The sequence below is a fragment of the Mirounga angustirostris genome, unplaced genomic scaffold (assembly GCF_029215605.1).
Source record: "Mirounga angustirostris isolate CCGP_5_RB_7025 unplaced genomic scaffold, mMirAng1.0.hap1 SCAF_9, whole genome shotgun sequence".
In the NCBI taxonomy this organism is placed as follows: Eukaryota; Metazoa; Chordata; class Mammalia; order Carnivora; family Phocidae; genus Mirounga; species Mirounga angustirostris.
In genome coordinates, this window is record NW_026991717.1 from 118,595,909 (window position 1) to 118,612,891 (window position 16,983).

Genomic DNA, 16,983 nt, shown 5'->3' on the forward strand with positions numbered 1-16,983 from the left:
TACAAACTATTTTAAGATATATATTTATGTGTTTTGTATATTTTTTCAAATATACAAATATATATACAAAAATATATTTTTGTATATTTGTATATTTTGTATATATTGCTTTGAATTATTTCAAAGCAATCATCACGACATATCACTTTAATACTTCAGCACGTATCTCTAAAAAAAAAAAATGGGGATATTTTCCTAGAAATCCATAATTCCACACCTCACAGTGTTCACAGTTCCCTAACATCATCTATTACCCGGTCCATATTCATTTTCCCCAGTTGTCATCAAATGTCTTATAGCTGTTTTTTCAAATCAGGATCCAATCAAGAACCACCCCAAATTCCATGTCTCTTAAGTCTCTCTTAATTGAGAATAGTTGGGATTGACTTTTTGGGCCAGTTGTCCTAGAGTCTCCCCCCACACTGGGTTTGTCTGATTCTTCCTTCCTGCTCTTGCTGTTCCTCTTACAATAAGCTGGAAATCACATTGGAGGGCTTGAGGACCTTTAGCAGCAGGAACTTTTCCTGGGTCGGGCAGTGAGCCTCCAGCAATAGCACCTCACCTCCCACTGGTAATGCTGCTAAATTTGATCAGTGAGTGAGGGTCGTGATAGGAATCTCTGTTATGAAAGAACATTTTCTCCCTTGTGACTGTGCGTGATGTATGGGGCGATTCTTTGGCGTTATGAGATTGTCTGGTTCCCCATCAATCAGTCTTTCACCTAATGGCTTTAGCATCTACTGACACTCAAGTTTCTTTCTTATACTTAAAACAGATTTTGCATTTTGTTATGTCCATTTCATCTCGAAAGAGCTGTGTTTACTCACAGGGGTTCAGTTTTAAGCTTGGATAGTCCGTTACCTTCCATGACCTTAAATCCATGAGGGAGAAACCAAGGTCTGTGATGAATTAGTCGTCACACCCAGGGTGGAGGCACGGAGGACAGATCTGAGGACTGAACACCAGTCCCTGCATTGTACTCATGTCTTAATCGGTGTTAGTCTTGTCTCTCCTCCAGCATCGAAGAATACCTTTCTTGGATCTTTGGTCGGGTTGCTGGAGAAAGGAAGGGAAGTTTGCTTTTAGCCCACAGGCAAGGGTTGAACGTGGGAGCTGTGTTGCCCCTAGCATCTGGGACATAGGTGGGTGGGTGTGAAGTTTGCAACGGATCTTGCCGAACTGAATGTCTTTGCTGTTGGGAATTCGTGCAAGTGTTTGCGCTGAATTTTTGAAGCAGGTTGCCGTTTGGATTTGGGACGGATTCACATCGTGGGGTTTCTCCAGGACTTTGGAGAGTGTGTGAGAAGTTTCTAAACCCAAAAGGCTCCTTTTTTGGCACTGCAGCATCTTTTCTCTTTCGGCATCCTAAGAATCTGGGGGAACCATATAAAGATCAGAAGCCAGTCTGGCCCTGAAGGCTCCCTGTGACAGAGTAATTCCAGTTCGTTGAATCCTGGCCCATTCGGATGAGACCATATAAAGAGGCCGTTTCCTGAATCGCCCGCTCCCTGCCTCTCACAGGCTCCTTTTTGTAGAACGCTGGTATTTCAGGACCGCAACCGCCGGTCACGTGCTTCCAGCTCTTCACTCTCAGTCTCTCCTGCCCCCTGTTTATTTTTGGAGAGAGCACATTTTTGCTTCTCTCCAGGAGCTATGCGGGGTCCTGCCCCCTCCGTCCGTCAGGCGGCAGCCCCAGCAGGCTGTGCTCATTTCCCACACTCAGAGACGTGACTCCAGCTTTCAAGAGAGAACACGTGGGGTGCACTGCCTACGGGCTACCGTCACCCGTTCCTATTTCTGGCCCTTATGGTGGTGCACGTTTTAAGACTCTGTCCTTAAAGCAAGTTTGGATACTGTTACCTGGCAGTAAATCTGCCCAAATTGGAAATGGTTTTCCCAGCAGATGTCTTGGGGCTATGCCTCTGAATTTCAGAAGCAGAGCAATGTAAAGGAGAAACCAGGACTTTTGAATTCTAGAATCAGGTCTTCTTTCTGGCCTTTAAGATCACTTGAGCTGTCCCCTCCTCTCCCAACCAGGGTGGTTTTTTTTTTTTGTTTTGTTTTGTTTGTTTTCCCTCCTCCTAATACAGGGATAGCAAACAGACTTCTTCCGAAGTCATGACTCAAAACAGATCGGTAATGTCTTCCCAAGTGCTTGGATAAGGGAGTATTCTGGAATTGCTGGGCTCTAGGAAGAAAAAAAGTGCCACGACTGACTGTCTTAGCCTGCCTAAAGAGTAAGTTTCTAGTTGGGAGGATGGAGCAAGAGTGAATTCCTTTTCCTTTAAATGCCCAGGTCATGATACAGAGAACTCAGACACAAAATATTTGGGAGCACATAAATCATACGTTCCTGTCCTCTTGTCCTGCCCAAACATGATGGGCAGGAGAAGGAAGGACCCCTGGCCCCAAACGAAGGGCCTGTAACTAAAGGGTTACAACTTTTCACTGGAGTCGCAGGGACCAAGCTCTGGCAGTCCGGTTGGGGAGCGCATGCAGGCCCCTGAAGTCCCCCTGCATCTCGTCTGTCTCCTTGGAAAGGAGGAAGCAGAGTTCTGGCAACTGGTCCTAAAAGGGGCAACAGGAGCGGCGTGGCCTATGAGTGGGTCCTATGTTTCAGGTCACCCCGGGAGAAAGCCGTGGCACTCTTTTTGAAACAGGGCTTACTGGGTATTTAGATGTCATTGTAGCTGTTAGGAAGAGCAGCCAGGCACTCACAGGCTGGACTGTCCATGCAAAGGACCTTCCAGCCCTTTTAAATTATATTGCTAAATGCCAGTCATCTCCTTATATTTCAGACAGATCATTTGCACCTAATGTCGAACCGCTGCATTATGATCACGTTGCATCAGCTTCCAGTTATGGCCTGCATTGTGAAGGAATAGATGCCAAGCTGCTCAGAGCCCCCCCACCCCCCGCCAAGAGTTTTCCCAGGGACTCCTACCAATATGACGATCAGTTAATAGCGTTTGCTGCAGCCTGAGTGTTACGTGCTATTCTGGAATCCCTATACCTTGCATCTGGTTCCTTCAGAAATGCTTTTCCTTTTTCCTCTCTGTTTATATTTCACATCCATAAAGCTTCCTTGCCCTCTCCTTGTCCTTCGCACATCCTGGCCTGGCACAGTTCCGTTTCGTCTTTGGTTGTGTCCTGAGTTCTGTCTTAATGAGACAGGAGAAAGTGTTCCAGTAAAACCACCAGAGGTGGCAAGAAAACTGCAGAATTTCAGTGGAACTCTCCCATGGTGGAGGGATTCCTCCTCAGCTTCGCCTTTGGACCATGGATGCAACCTGTCCCTGGCGTAATCCCCTACCTCCGTCCCTGATGCCTGCTTCCCACCTCCGCTGCGGCCTCTTAAGTTTCCCAGTAAGCCTGACGTGCCGTCACATAGAGTTCATACACACCCGATATATACCGAATTTGGCCTCTTCCCTGCCTCACTGAACAGGGGTAACATTTGAGAACAGAGGTGACATCTGCTTTTCCTCTCTCACCCAGTGCACACAGGACAGTGCCCAGCTCCCCACATGGGGAACGAAGGTGGATCCTGGGGAAGAGCTTTTATAACTTCATAATGGTTAATTAAGTCTCTTTCATCTGAATAGGGTATTTGTGGGTAGCCATAACAAGACTCGTAGTAGGGAGTATTAAAAAAACAAAATGTTTTTACCCTGGGACCCAGAGTACTAGACTGAACATAAGGATTGCCCACAAGGAAGGAGACGGCTCCAGCTTCATGGCCAAGCCTGAGTTTGCAGAGAGCATGTTCTGCCTGCCCCTCTGGGCTCCCATCTGCTGCTGCGCTCTCTCCCGAGGTTGGCTGAGACCCTCAGTGGGGAGCGGGGAGAACGGCCATAGCCTCGGCCCCACTTTGCACAGAGAATTTCTTGGCATCTCAGGGAAGAATAGCTTACGTGGTTTTTACAGCATCATGTCAACTCTTAAAGTCTTTAGTCACTCATGAAAAAACCCTGTGATTTTGGAACCAGTTTTTCCATCCCATCGGTTGCAGAGCTGTGACTCTTACGGGGTGATCTTTTGGCTTTGAAGCTGCTGTCCTAATGTAGCAGCTGGTACCATTTTGTAATGGGAGGAGCATGAGAGAAAGTGTGTCTTTGTGCTTCCTCTGGCCGGAAGGGATTTGTACTCATCCCCCCCAATAGCCGTGGCTTCCTGGGATTTGTGGTTAAAGGAGATAAAGCCGGTCGTTTTGGTTCTCGGAATCTTAGGGAGCTTTATTAACCACACAATGTCCCTTAGTAGTCAGAGCGACAGCTCAGGCCAGGCTCAAAGGAGTCTTTTTTTTCTTTTTCTTTCTTCCAAATGGTAGTATATTTTATGACCCCCAGTCTAACCTTTCATATGTGGACATTAGTAATAAGGATGATGATGGCGATGGTGACAGGAAAGACGGAGTACTGACTGCTCTAAGCACTTGCCATGAAGCCACTGATTTAGTCCCACAGTTTAGCGGTCACTCAGAGGAGTGCCTTTTGACAGAAGTGCCCGTTGCCTTTGCTCCTTCTCCATGCTGCGTCCTCTCTCACAGCCCCTTCCCAGTTCAGTCTCCGCGCCTCCCATCGCCATTGGCACCCACACCCCACAGTGGCAAACTGCCAGGATCAGGAGACAAGAAGTGGAATCCTGCCAAGGCCACACAGGTCCCCTGCCATCTTGCGGACTCTCAGCATCTCGCGGCGCTGGGAAGGCGCCAGGTAGACTCGGGTACCCTGACCTTGTGGCACCTTGGGTTTGACGTGGTTCGTTCTGTGCTTCCCAACATCCAGAGCCAAGAGAAGAAAGCCCAGCTCTGAGAGGGCAGCTCAGGGGTCACATGCCCAGGGGCCTGCGGGGGCTGGGCAGGTAGCCTCGGGGAGTGACGTGGGGTCAGGGGTAAGACAGACGCCCCTTCAGTGTGCGCATTGAAGTCGTAAGGGAAGCTCACGCTTCCAACCAAGAGATACGCCCTTGCCCATTTTTCTCAGAACGCCTCACCTAGCTTTCCTATTCCCAGTTCCGCCAGACACAGGAACACAGAGAGGATTCTGCCCTGGAAGAGAAACAGCAGGAGAGCGATGGTAGCCGGTGGCAGCTGATGCTGACTTCAGCAGGAAGGAGGCAGAGAGGGAGGGTGGGGACTGGGGCCACCAGGAAAGCACAGGGCCTGTCTACAGGGGCAGCTGCTACTCGGCCCCAGCATTACTGGCTCTTAGAGGTTTTCAAGAGAAGCTGGGAAATGACATTTCATGTGGAGCTCTTCCAATTTTTACAAAGGTAGCTTAAATTTAAAAATAAAAACATACAAAGAAGCCACTGTCTGGCCAGACACAACGTGTGGCTACAGGTCTGTGACCTCCAAGTTCAGGAATATTCATGATCACAAGATGGTCCTGTCCTTGGGTAAAGCAATATGGGATGTTACCTGCAGACGCACAGGAGTATAGCCTGTAGGCCAAATTGCCTTAAAACATCCTCAAGGGGCCCAGTGTGGTTCCATTCAGTTCTCTTTAATCTTTCAGGTCTCCCTAGCACATTCAGTAGGAGCTCAACAAGACGAGGTTGTTGGTTTCTGCTTAGATACAACTTTGGTTTCTGGTACTTTGGGTTTAGTCTGATTCCCACTGGTCCTTATAGTTCCAGTGCTCATGCTGTCCAAACAACTTCAATACTGGATTCCTGGGACAGAGATATCGGTTGGTTCCAATTGGGTCAGACTGGTGTACCCTGGTTCGGTCAGTGTCTCAGGGCAGTGGGGGTCTTGGACTAGAAGGCTTCCCCGTATGGCCTCAGGGTGGGTGAGTGTCCGGTGGCAGGTACAGCAGGTAAGGATGTGGGAGTGGGCAGCCCCGGTGAGCATTTCTCCTTCGGATATCCCTCTGGTAGAGACAAACAATAGCTTGTTTTCCACTTCTGCATTTTCGTCATTTCTCACCGAGTCCTCCAGATAGCTCCATTACCTGTCTCTAGCAAAGAAAACTCAAGTTTGTTTTCTCTAAAGCGCTACTTACCATTTCCTGGGAGCGGAGTTGGATTCAGGCATTCTGGGGCTGGGTTTCTTCTCAGTTAGTCATTTCCAGCAGGTTCTGGCTCACCCCGAAGAAAGTCCCGTTATCTAGATAGAGCATGTCCTTGGCAGGCTGGGGTGCTACTAGAGAAGCCAGAAAGGAAAGGTATCTTGGTGCAAAATAAAATATCAGAAGTATAAAGGTATTTTGGCATGTTGAGAGGATGTTTTTTTAAAAAGTTACAAGTTAGGCTTTAAGTGGTAAATTTAAAGCATGTTGCAATGACAGCATTTTAGTTCAAGGTTCTGTAAACCACATCCTTCCTGCTAAATTGGCCCACTGCTTGTTTTTATAAAGTTTTATTGGAACACAGCAACACCTGTTTGTTTACTTATGGTCCACAGCTCTTTATTGTCTTACGGTATCAGAATTGATGGGGAACAAAGACTGTATGGCCCGCAGAATCAAAAATATTTACTACTCAACCCTTCATAGAAAAAGTTGGCCAACACATGTTTTAGTCCATTCATCCAAGTATCTCCTTAGACTGAGAATGACAGTTATATGCCATTGTTGGAAAAAGGAAGTTGATATTTCAAAAAACACTCCTAGGGGAATGCTGGGGAATGGAAAATAGGAAGTGTTCTTTGCTCTTTTATCCAACTTGACTGACTCGGTGGATTGCTTGACAATCCCTTGCTATTTCCAGTTGAGATATGCTGGACCAGAACGCCTGCACTTGGGCTCCTGAATGCATCCTTGGCAGGTGAATCCTTCTTCCCCAAGTAATCTGAGATTTTTAACCTACCCATTTAGTTTATGTCTGTTAAGTAAACCTTTCTCTTACATCTTTTTTAAATTACCTTTCTGTTTATAAAAGTGATATAAGGTGATTGTAAAAAAAAATTAAACCATGCACAACAACACAAAGAAGGGAGTTAAAAATTGCCCACAGTTCCATCACTGGAGTCCCCTCTCATTCATGTACTTATAGCTAATTAACACGAGATACTACGTATTAAAAATCTTTTCGCCAAATTGGAAGCATAGACCTACTGTTTTACAACATGTTTTTTAAAAGTTACTATATACCGAACATTCTCATTTCATTAAATACTCTCTTTTACCATAGTTCTTCGTTATTACATAGTATTTTCACGTGTGTATTCCATGATTTACTTAATTTCTCATTGCTGTCTATTTTGGTTTTGAATTTTTTACTATTCAGAAACGGCACTTATGTTTCTCTCCGATTCTTTGGGATAAATTCCTTGGATTAGAATTGCTGGCTTAGAAAGTATGAAGCATTTCTAAGGCTTTCAGTAGACTGTGCCCTACAGATCTCGCTTTTCTATACCCACCAGAAGGGCTCGAAAGCACCCAGATTTTGAAAGTAAATTAAAAAGGTTACTGTATTTTTATTGGAAGGATCTGATAGAATATTGGTTGAGGTGGCCTCAACCTCATCCCCTGCATGCGTGAATGCCAGTGGTGAGTGACTGTGATTTTGGCTTCTTGTCCCCTTTTAGGCTCCCCCTCCCAAACCGCCCCGCAGGCATGGAGGCTGGGCAGATGATTCCATGAAGGCTTCAAAGTAAGTGCCAGCCGCTTGTGAGGGTGGAAGTGGGCACTTGGCTCTTGGGTTGTTTTTCTTTAATTTTTTTAGAACAACTTTCTTGAGGTGTAATTCTTATTCCATGTAATTCACCCATTAAAATGTACAATTCAGTCGTTCTTGGTGCCTTAACAGAGTTGTGCTACCAACACCACAGTCAGTTTTAGAACATTTTTATCACCCTCTCCTCAAAGAAACCCGGTACCTGTTAGCAGTTATTTCCCATGTCCCCCCAGTCTTCCTAACCCTGGGCAGTCACCATTCTGCTGTCTCTATGACTGGCCTGTTTGGACATTTCACATACATGGAATCCTACTTTATGTGGTCCTTTGTGACTGACTTCTTTCACTTGGCCTGGTATTTTCAAAGTTCATCCATCTTTGTAGCATTCTGTGTTCTTTTTTTAAGAAATTGAGGCACAAATGACGTATAACATTATATGAGTTTCCATAATGATTCAGTATTTGTATATATTGGCAATGACCGCCACAATGTACAGTTAGCATTTGTCACCATACATAGTTATAAACAAATTTTTCCTTGTGCTGAGAACCTTTAAGATCTACTGTCTTAGCAGCTTTCAAATATGCAGTACAGTATTATTAACTGTAGTCACCATGCTGTACATAACATCTCCATGACTTACTCCTTTGATAACTGGAAGTTTGTACATTTTGACCCTCATTCTGTGTTCTTAAAGTAACTTTCTGAACAGAATGGAATTGCCTGTTAGTCATTGTAGGATTACAAACCACTTTGGTCTTTAATCCCTTGCACGAAGCCTTAGATGAATAGTAAACCAGAAAAAAAGATTTACTACACCAGCAGAGGATGGCTGACTATCAAGCTTAACTATTTAAGGTAGACTTGGGAAGGGAATTTCTTTTTCTTTGAAACATGGACATTACTCTTGTCTAGAATTTCCTTCAGTACTTGTTGCCTTAAAAATATATTTTTTTTCTAATTCTTTCCTCCCTTTAAGTTTATCTAGATAAATCTATTTAGATAACGATAAATTTATCTTATCTAAAATATCTCTCTTGATCTAAAATAATTCCAATTCCTCCCCTGTTCTCCCATTCATTGTGGTTTTTTTTTGAGGAGTCCAGGCCAGTCGTCTTGTAGAGTGTCTTAAATTCTGGTTTTTCTCTGACCAATTTCTCATGATCAGGTTCAAGTTGTAGGTTTTGGGCAAGAACAGGTGATTTTGTGTAGTTCTTATATCAAAATAGTATAGAAACACATACTCAGAGATGTCTCACTCCCATCCTTATTCCCTCCACCTCATTTCCATCCATCCCATATGGGTAATCTCTTTATTAGCTTCTGGTCTATCCTACCTATACCTTTTTTTTTTTTTGCAGAATTCAACATAAACATGTACAATTTTAGTTTACTCTTCTTTGTTTCTATATATTAGGATTCAGCAAACTTTGACCCACAAGCTAGCTGCCAGTTTTTATAGATCATGTTTTATTGGAACAGGACCATACCCTTTCATTTGAAAAATTTAGATCTCTGATCCGTTCGGAATTAATTCTATTGTATGATATAAGGTATGGATCAGTTTTATTTGTTTCCAAATGGCTATGGTCCCACCACCATTTATTTAAAAATCCATCTTTCTCTGGTAAATTTAGAAACCACCTGTATCATAATTCTACATCTTCGTATGTACCTGAGTCTACGTTTAGACTTGTTATTCTCTTCTAGTGGTTTTCCTGTGTATTCATATGCCAACAATTACCACACTCTTTCCTTTATAGAATATAGCACTACTTTTTAGTGCTAACCAAGAACAAGAAGGTAACTTTGAAACATAGGTCTCATATATCAGTGAGAGTCTTCTAGAGTGGCCCCATTTTTCTAAGGCATTAGGGGATTTTAGTGCTTGTAATATCTGGAATTTATTTTGAAATATAGAGATGAGACAAACCCTGTATCTGCTGCTTAGAGAACAAAAGGAAATCTCAAAAATGAATATATGAAATGAATATATCAATGAATATATTAAAGATTTTTCCAGATCAAATCAGTTTGCTCTGGGAAAAAGATGCTTTTCCATTCCGTATGTTACTTTTCAAAGTATTGTCTTGTGTGGCTCCTAAGTCTGTGGCCTAGTCTGACCTCTCTCAATGTTGGGGGACCCAGGGCCCATCCTCGAACCTCCTCTCTTCAGCATCAACACACATGCTTGCAGGATCTTGACCCAGTCTCAGGAGTTTGACTATCACATTCACAGCGACGACTCCAAAATATATATCCCTCCAGTCCTTTCCCTGAACATCCAGTCATCCAGTTGATGTTTCCACTTGGATACACAACTCAATCATAGCATATCTGAATCAGTCCTCTTCCTTGTCACCCCTCCTGTCCCATCCCCTAACCTGCACCTCCCAAAGTCCCCCTCAGATCTCCGTAAATGGTGACTCTTATCTTCCCCGTTACTTCAGACCATAAACTTTGGAATCTTCCTGGACACCTCTTTTATCTCCGCCCACGTTCAGTCTATCAGCCAAGCGGATGAAGTCTACAGATGAAATCCGTCTGTGGTCTGTGCTGCCGGTGCTTGGCTGCAGCCGCTGTCATTTCTAGCATTGACTCGACCGAGAACATACCGGCTGGTCTCCCCTGCATCCTTTCTCTCTCCGTCTTATCTCCACAGAGCCAAAGGGACTTTTTTACAATATAAGTGAGATCATTTCCCTGGTCTCCTCAGAGCCCTCCAGTGGCATTCCCCGTAGTCCAAGTAAATCCCAAAGTTCTTACCATGGCTGACAAAGCTCTCCCTGCCCTCAGTTTATATAAAGTAGCACCCCTCGTCACTCTGTGCTCCCATCTCTTACTTAATGTATCAGCACGTGACATATATGCATACGTACATGCGTGTGTTTGTGTGTGTGCACGTGCATACAGTCTTTTTCTCTCTCCTGTAACGTAAGCTGCTTTTTAAAAAAAATTTTATACTCTTTTTTTTTTTAATGAGTCCTTGACACGCATGAATTTTACATTTACAGTGCATCTCAATTCAGATGCTAAATTTGTCAAAGAAACACCTGGTCGGTGTTTCGATTTTATAAAATTTACAGTTGAAAAGTAGATTCTCATATTAACTCCGTTCCAAACATATTTAAAAGTTTTCCAGTAAATCAACTGAGTGTAGTTTAAAAATTTAAACCAACAAATTAAATAAAAATGAGAGGGGTACCTGGGTGGCTCAGTCATTAAGCGTCTGCCTTCGGCTCAGGTCATGATCCCAGGGTCCTGGGATCGAGCCCCGCATCGGGTTCCCTGCTCTGCGGGAAGTCTGCTTCTCCCTCTCCCACTCCCCCTGCTTGTGTTCCCTCTCTCTCTGTCTCTGTCTCTCTGTCAAATAACTAAATAAAATCTTTAAAAAAATAAATAAATAAAAATGAGAAGTTTCGTGTTCCCACTCGGAATGGGATTGTGTGGCATTAGCCACATTTCAAGCGTTCAGTAGCCACGTGCATGCCGCAGTTGTAAATGTCATGTGTATTAATTTGTGCTGTTCAGCAACCTCGTGAGAGTGGCATATTATTATTATTTTTTTCTTTTTAGTAACATATAATGTATTATTTATTTCAGGGGTACAGGTCTGTGATTCATCAGTCTTACACAATTCACAGCGCTCACCATAGCACATACCCTCCCCAATGTCCGTCACCCAGCCACCCCAACCCTCCTGCCCCCCTTAACATAAGCTTCTTGAGAGGAGACACACTCTTATTTACATATGCCCAGTACCTCGAATAGTACCAGTCCATAACAAGTGCTCAGGGACTGTTGATTTGAACAAATGAATGATCTCATCGGTGTTTTTGCTATCAGATCAGGTCACTTTGCTATCAGTGTGGGAAGTGGAGATCTGGAAGGTTGGAAGCGCTGTTTGGAAGGTAATACTCTGTTTGAAGGTGGATTTGAAGGTGGATAAGAGCTGGATGAGGGCTGTGGTGTGAGCATGGACAGGAGAGGAGCTCTGGGGACGTTTTGGAGCTAGAGGTCACAGAAGTGCCATTGGTCAGATACAGGGCAAAAGAGGGAGGAGTGGAAGGTCCTGCAAGGTGCCTCGCTTCGATGACTTGGTTGGGGGGCAGTGCCGTCAGGTAGGGAACGCAGAAGGAGAGACCTGATATGTAGGCTGGTGGTCATCCACACAGATAATTTTCCAGTTTGAGATTCTGGAAGAGAGGTCAAAAGGGAGGTACAACTTGGTACATCTACACAAATAGAAGCCAAGGACGGAGCCTTGGATTTGGCAGTTCGGAGGTTACTAGGGGCCTTTGAGAAAGTTATGGTGATTTGCACTGGGGCAGAAGCCAGATTATGGGCTGAAGAGGGACTGAGGTGAGGAAATAGTGATCTAGGCTCCTTCCCTGAGAAAGAAAGGAGAGAATGGGATAGTATTTGGAAGGAGAGGTTTGTGTCGAGAACCATGTGTGTCATACATGGGGAAAGAGTGACTGCAGGTGAAATAGGAGGGGTTGGAAGGAGCAGCATCCTTGGAAGGATAAAACCTTCCAAGAGAGGTTGATTAACCTTGGACAGAAGGAGGCAGGGACGTTTTTCCTCCGATATAAGAGGGAGCTTGGAAAGGGGGTAAGCTCTCAAGAAAAATTGAGGGAGTAGGGAATTGGGGGAATTGCATTTTGGATTGGCCCCTTGGTTTTCTTCTTTTTTTAAAGTAGAAAGGCAAACTGTTGAGCTTGTTGGAGCCAAGGAGAGCTGGCCTCTGGAGGCAAAGTAGAACAGATGTGCAGCAGAAGGAGGAGGGGGCGGCCGGCTAGGGGCAGGAGAGGCCGTTGTTGGGCCACATTGAGGACGTGCCCATTCAGGTTGGAAAATATGAGCTCCTACTCCTGGCAGGGAACTCCAGGGGGTACAGAGTGTAGCTGTGCCCCCTGCCCTGCAAGAGCTTGGATTTGGATTGGGAAGATCAGGCATTTTTGTTCACGAAAATCAGGAGCTAGTGAGAACCAAATGGACTGGCTCACACTGGTGACAGGACATCAGAGGAGAGAGGGAGCACAGTGACCAGGAGTCCCTTGCAGAGGACACGGGGGTCAGGCTGGGTGGACTCACATGCACAGAGGATCGTGAGGAGAGTGTTGGTGTACATAGAAGTGTTGAGGGGATGGTAACCTCATTGTCACTCTGCTTAGAGCAGGAAATTCACGCTGGAATATCATGCGCTTAGCTTGAATTCTTTTGAAATGATAATAATGGCACTGACTCATTTCCAGCCGCTAGGACAGAATGCCATCGACTGGGTGGCCGGGACAACAAACATTTATTTGTCACATTGATTGCTAGTTCTGGAAGCCAGAAGTCCCAGATCAAGGTGCCAGCACGGTCTGGTTCTTGTTGAGGGCCCTCTTCCTGGTTATATCCTCACACAGCCTTCCTTGGTGTGTGCATACAGAGAGAGGGAGATCTTGTATCTCTTCCTCGTTTTATAAAAGCACCAATACCATCGTGGGGGCTCTACCCTCAGGACTTCCTCTAACTCTGATTAGCTCCCAAAGGCCCCACCTCCAAGTGCTATCCCATTAGGGATTAGGGTTTCAGCAAATGAATTTGGGGGGCACATAAACATTCAGTCCACAGCTGTACCTTATAGGTACATGACACCAACTCTGTTGGGTAGGTTCCTTTCTATAAGGTAGGTTCCCCTCTACAAGGGAGGTAGGAGACAGAGGTCTACAGCTATGTTGTTGCCAGTGGGAGGTAGAAGGGCTAATTCCAGATATGAACCAGGAGTTCATAGCCAAGGGATATGAATTTCTGGGATTTATTTTAATTTGCATGACACTGCCCAAGATAGAGAGCAGAGCGTGTGTCAACCAGCACACTGGCTAGAGATTCTGGGTCCCAGGACTCACATGCTCATCCCTGAGCCATAGGCTAGGGCCGTTTTCAGGAATATCCTTGGACCTGGGATCACTACCTTTCCTTCTCCAGACACCAAAGTCATAGCTGTGCCAAAGATTCCATCTCATAGAAAGATTCCACCCTCATAGCCTGTGGGTCGCTGACTTGGCCATGGAGGACAGAGCTGAACAAGAGGCAACCAGACCCGGTAAAGAGAGGAAGGAAAGGTAGTCTGATTAAGTTTTGTCTCCAAGTGTCTGTTTTTGGGTTTGTCCCTGCATTGATCTGCAAGGGAATGAGGCAAGTAATGGCCCCTCAGGGACTTTCAGGACTTTGGTCTCAATGTCAGCCGTCATTTTCAATCACCCTCTCCCTCCCAGCCATTAATTTTGGCCCAGGATCATGGGGACTTGTCCATCTATCACTCCTAATTGACACTAAATGATCTGTCAGTTTATTGATGAACGGCAGGAGTGGAATTGTCACAATATATTTTACTTTCTAACAACTCCTCCTGACAATTTTACCTTGTCCATCTCACTCTCCTCACATAAATCTCCATTGGCCGCTCATTCCTTCTCCTGGGCTGTTCTGGTGCTAGCACTTCCACGCCATCTGCACGCGTCAAGGACATCAAGATGGCGGAGAACAGCCGAGTGCCAGGCCCGAGGTTGCCCCCTTCCCTCCTCCTCTCTCCCTCTCGCTCTCTTTTTTAATGGCATAGATGTTCCAAGAATACTAAAGGGCCTCTGTCCTCTCTCTCTCTGTGTCATTGCCATACCAGAGTCTCTTTACCTGCTTGTTAGCAGTGAATAGTTCATTCTTATTAGGCTACAAAAGTGTGAAAGGCAAAAACTCACGGAGCTGCTGGGCTCCTAGATCTATAAGCACCTTTGCAAACACGTGTTTTGTCCTCTTGCACTAGCATTGTGACAGGCTTTCTCTCCCCACGGAAGTCAGTTTCTTAGCATGGGGGGGAGCTTAGCTGGAATTTCACCACTGGTGTGCCCCGTGCCGCCCCGTGGGTACGGGTGTGCCAAGATGTGTGGGCTCGGCCGCTGAGCTGCTGGGCCAGGCCCAGAGTTGCCAAGGCCCCTAGGCTGTAACCACACGCGGTCTTGTCTGTCACGCTAGTTTTCCATTAAAATGATAGTTTTAAGTGTTTTCTGTTGGAAAAGATGAAGGAAGGATTGGAGTTATATATATAGTACTGGGTTTTATATCTATATGTGTATATGTATGTATGTATGTAGTTACTTAGTCTTAAGAAGGTATACATGTAGCTGTGAGAAATCCTTTATCCTTTATGAGTCCAAGGATAAATAGAGAAGCTTGACAATATACGAAGAATGTCGTTCCTCTCCCTGCTTCCTCTCCTGCTAAAGATAATTTTTATTAACTGATAAGGACTATTTTTGTTTATTAACCATCATTCCATTATCCTATCAAAATTAAAAACGCTTCCTTAATGTCATCTGATATCTAGCCATATTCAGATACTTCCATTGTCTCAAAGTTGTCTTTTTACAGTTGGATTGTAAAAAGGGCAAATCAAGGTCTACACCTTGTATTTAGTTATTAGATGTCTTTAGTCTCCCTTTTGTTCTGCAAACCCCCTGCCTCCCTTTCTCTCCATGCCATTGATTTTTTTTCTTTTTTTCCTTTTCTTTCTTTTTTTGGGGGGGGTTGGGGAAAATAGTCTTGCAGAGTGTCCCACATTCTGGATTTGGCTCACGCTTCCTGATCATGGTGTTTAGCTGGTTCCTCTGTCCTTCAGGTTCCTTGTGAAGCTGGTGGTTAGATCTGGATTAATCTAGCAAGTTAGATTCCGGCTGACTGTTTTGGCAGGCGTCCTTTGAGGGTGGTCCTGTGCCCATCCTGCTGCGTCACATCCGAAGGCACAGGCAGGCGTGAGAGGCGCAGGTGTGCGGGGGTTCCATGTGAAGTGAGGCTTCGTGAAGTGGGGCCAGGAATGTGCCCTCCATTTCTGCTCCCCATCAAACTCCCACCTGGAGGCCGTAGCATCTGTGGAGAATTGTTGCCTAGAGAGTGATATCAGTTGAAGGATGTCAAATGGTGACTTTCCAATTTTCCCTTAACAAAAATTCTTGTATAAAGAGCTTTCTTTTGTCAACTCTTTGGTTGCCTGAAATACAGTTCATATCTATAATCCTGCCCTTGGCTTCCTGCTCCAGTCTTTATTTCAAGAAATTTCAAACCTGTAAGAAAGTGGAAAGGCTGGTACAACAAACACCCTTCCGGGTAATGTTTTACCACCTGTGGCTCTTTCTACTGAACTGTTCGAGAGCTGCAGCTGCCTGGGCATTGGCATTACTAATAATAGTCAGCAGTTCTTTTACAAGAGATTGGTGTCTGTATTTTCTGCTTCTGAGTCTGGAGGGCCTGGCACACTGAGGTGCTCCATTCATACTTGATCAGGGAGTGAGTCTGGGACATTTCTTACAGAGCTCTAGTAATTAAAAAGGGACCAAGGATCCCCAGGTCTGTCCAAGTATAAAATCTTAATCCTTGACCTTCAGATTTTCATCAATAAACGTAATTTTGTTTATTTAGTTTTCAAAAAAAACCAAAACAAATTAGAAAAATTGAGAATTTATTTTCCACATGCTGCCCACCATCACAAGGAACCTGGGATCGGCATGGCGGGACCGGGGGTCCTTGGCACCGTGGGTGAACTTGGTTCTCGGTGAGGTCAGCCATGAGAGATGAGTGTCCAAGATAAGGTGAAATCAGTGAAGTGGTTGCATATGAGCTGGTGAGAAGGAGAGTCCTCGGTAGCTAGTTGTGCACCCATTTTCAGTGGCTGTGCCCAGGGTTTGGGCGCCATGTCCCTGTTTCTGTGGCTTTTGGAGATGCCCACAGGAGCCTCCAGTGTAGACCTCTGTCTCAACTTTCTATCAGGTGCTTTCTCATGCATTTATGCATTCCCTTTATGTGGCCTCCAAGACATGGCGGATTCAGAAAAGGTAACCTTGGGGCTCAGCAACAACAGAGCTCTTAAATGTACACCTTACATTTGTTTGTTCTGCATAGGCTCCCCAAAGAGTAATTTCTGGCTTTGCTCTCCACCCACGTTCAGAGCCTGGACAGAAAGTTGGCAAAGGAAGGTCTAGATCAGTTTCTATTTTAATTGAACTTGGAGAATTCACAGTAGAATTTAATTGTATTGTTTATTGCTGGAAATTACGTGTGTGCAGTAGGATCTGAAGATGAAATAAATAACACCTAGACTATTTACGTTGAAATAACTCACGCAGAAAGAAGTGTCCTCACTGAAGTAGTGGGAAGTGTGGAGTGTGCCCAGCTCCTTCTATCCTAAGGCCTTTCCCGTCTCAACACACTTGTACCATTCTGGTAGATGTCATCGGCTTTGGTAACTGGTTCATGGGAAGGAGTGAGAATAATGGACAGATAACAACAGGACTGTCGTTTCCCATTCGGCCCCGCAGTGCA

General features: G+C 45.0%; 1 protein-coding gene across 2 annotated transcripts in view; it reads left to right on the forward strand.

Moving 5' to 3' along the window:
• The window catches only part of IFT43 (intraflagellar transport 43), an 81,886-nt gene that overhangs the window by 23,402 nt on the left and 41,501 nt on the right, over window positions 1-16,983 (forward strand). For both annotated transcript variants that reach the window (XM_045901279.2, XM_064571399.1), the window contains exon 3: window positions 7,535-7,599. In XM_045901279.2, coding sequence (XP_045757235.1) covers window positions 7,535-7,599 — 65 coding nt within the window. The remainder of the gene's footprint in view (window positions 1-7,534; window positions 7,600-16,983) is intronic.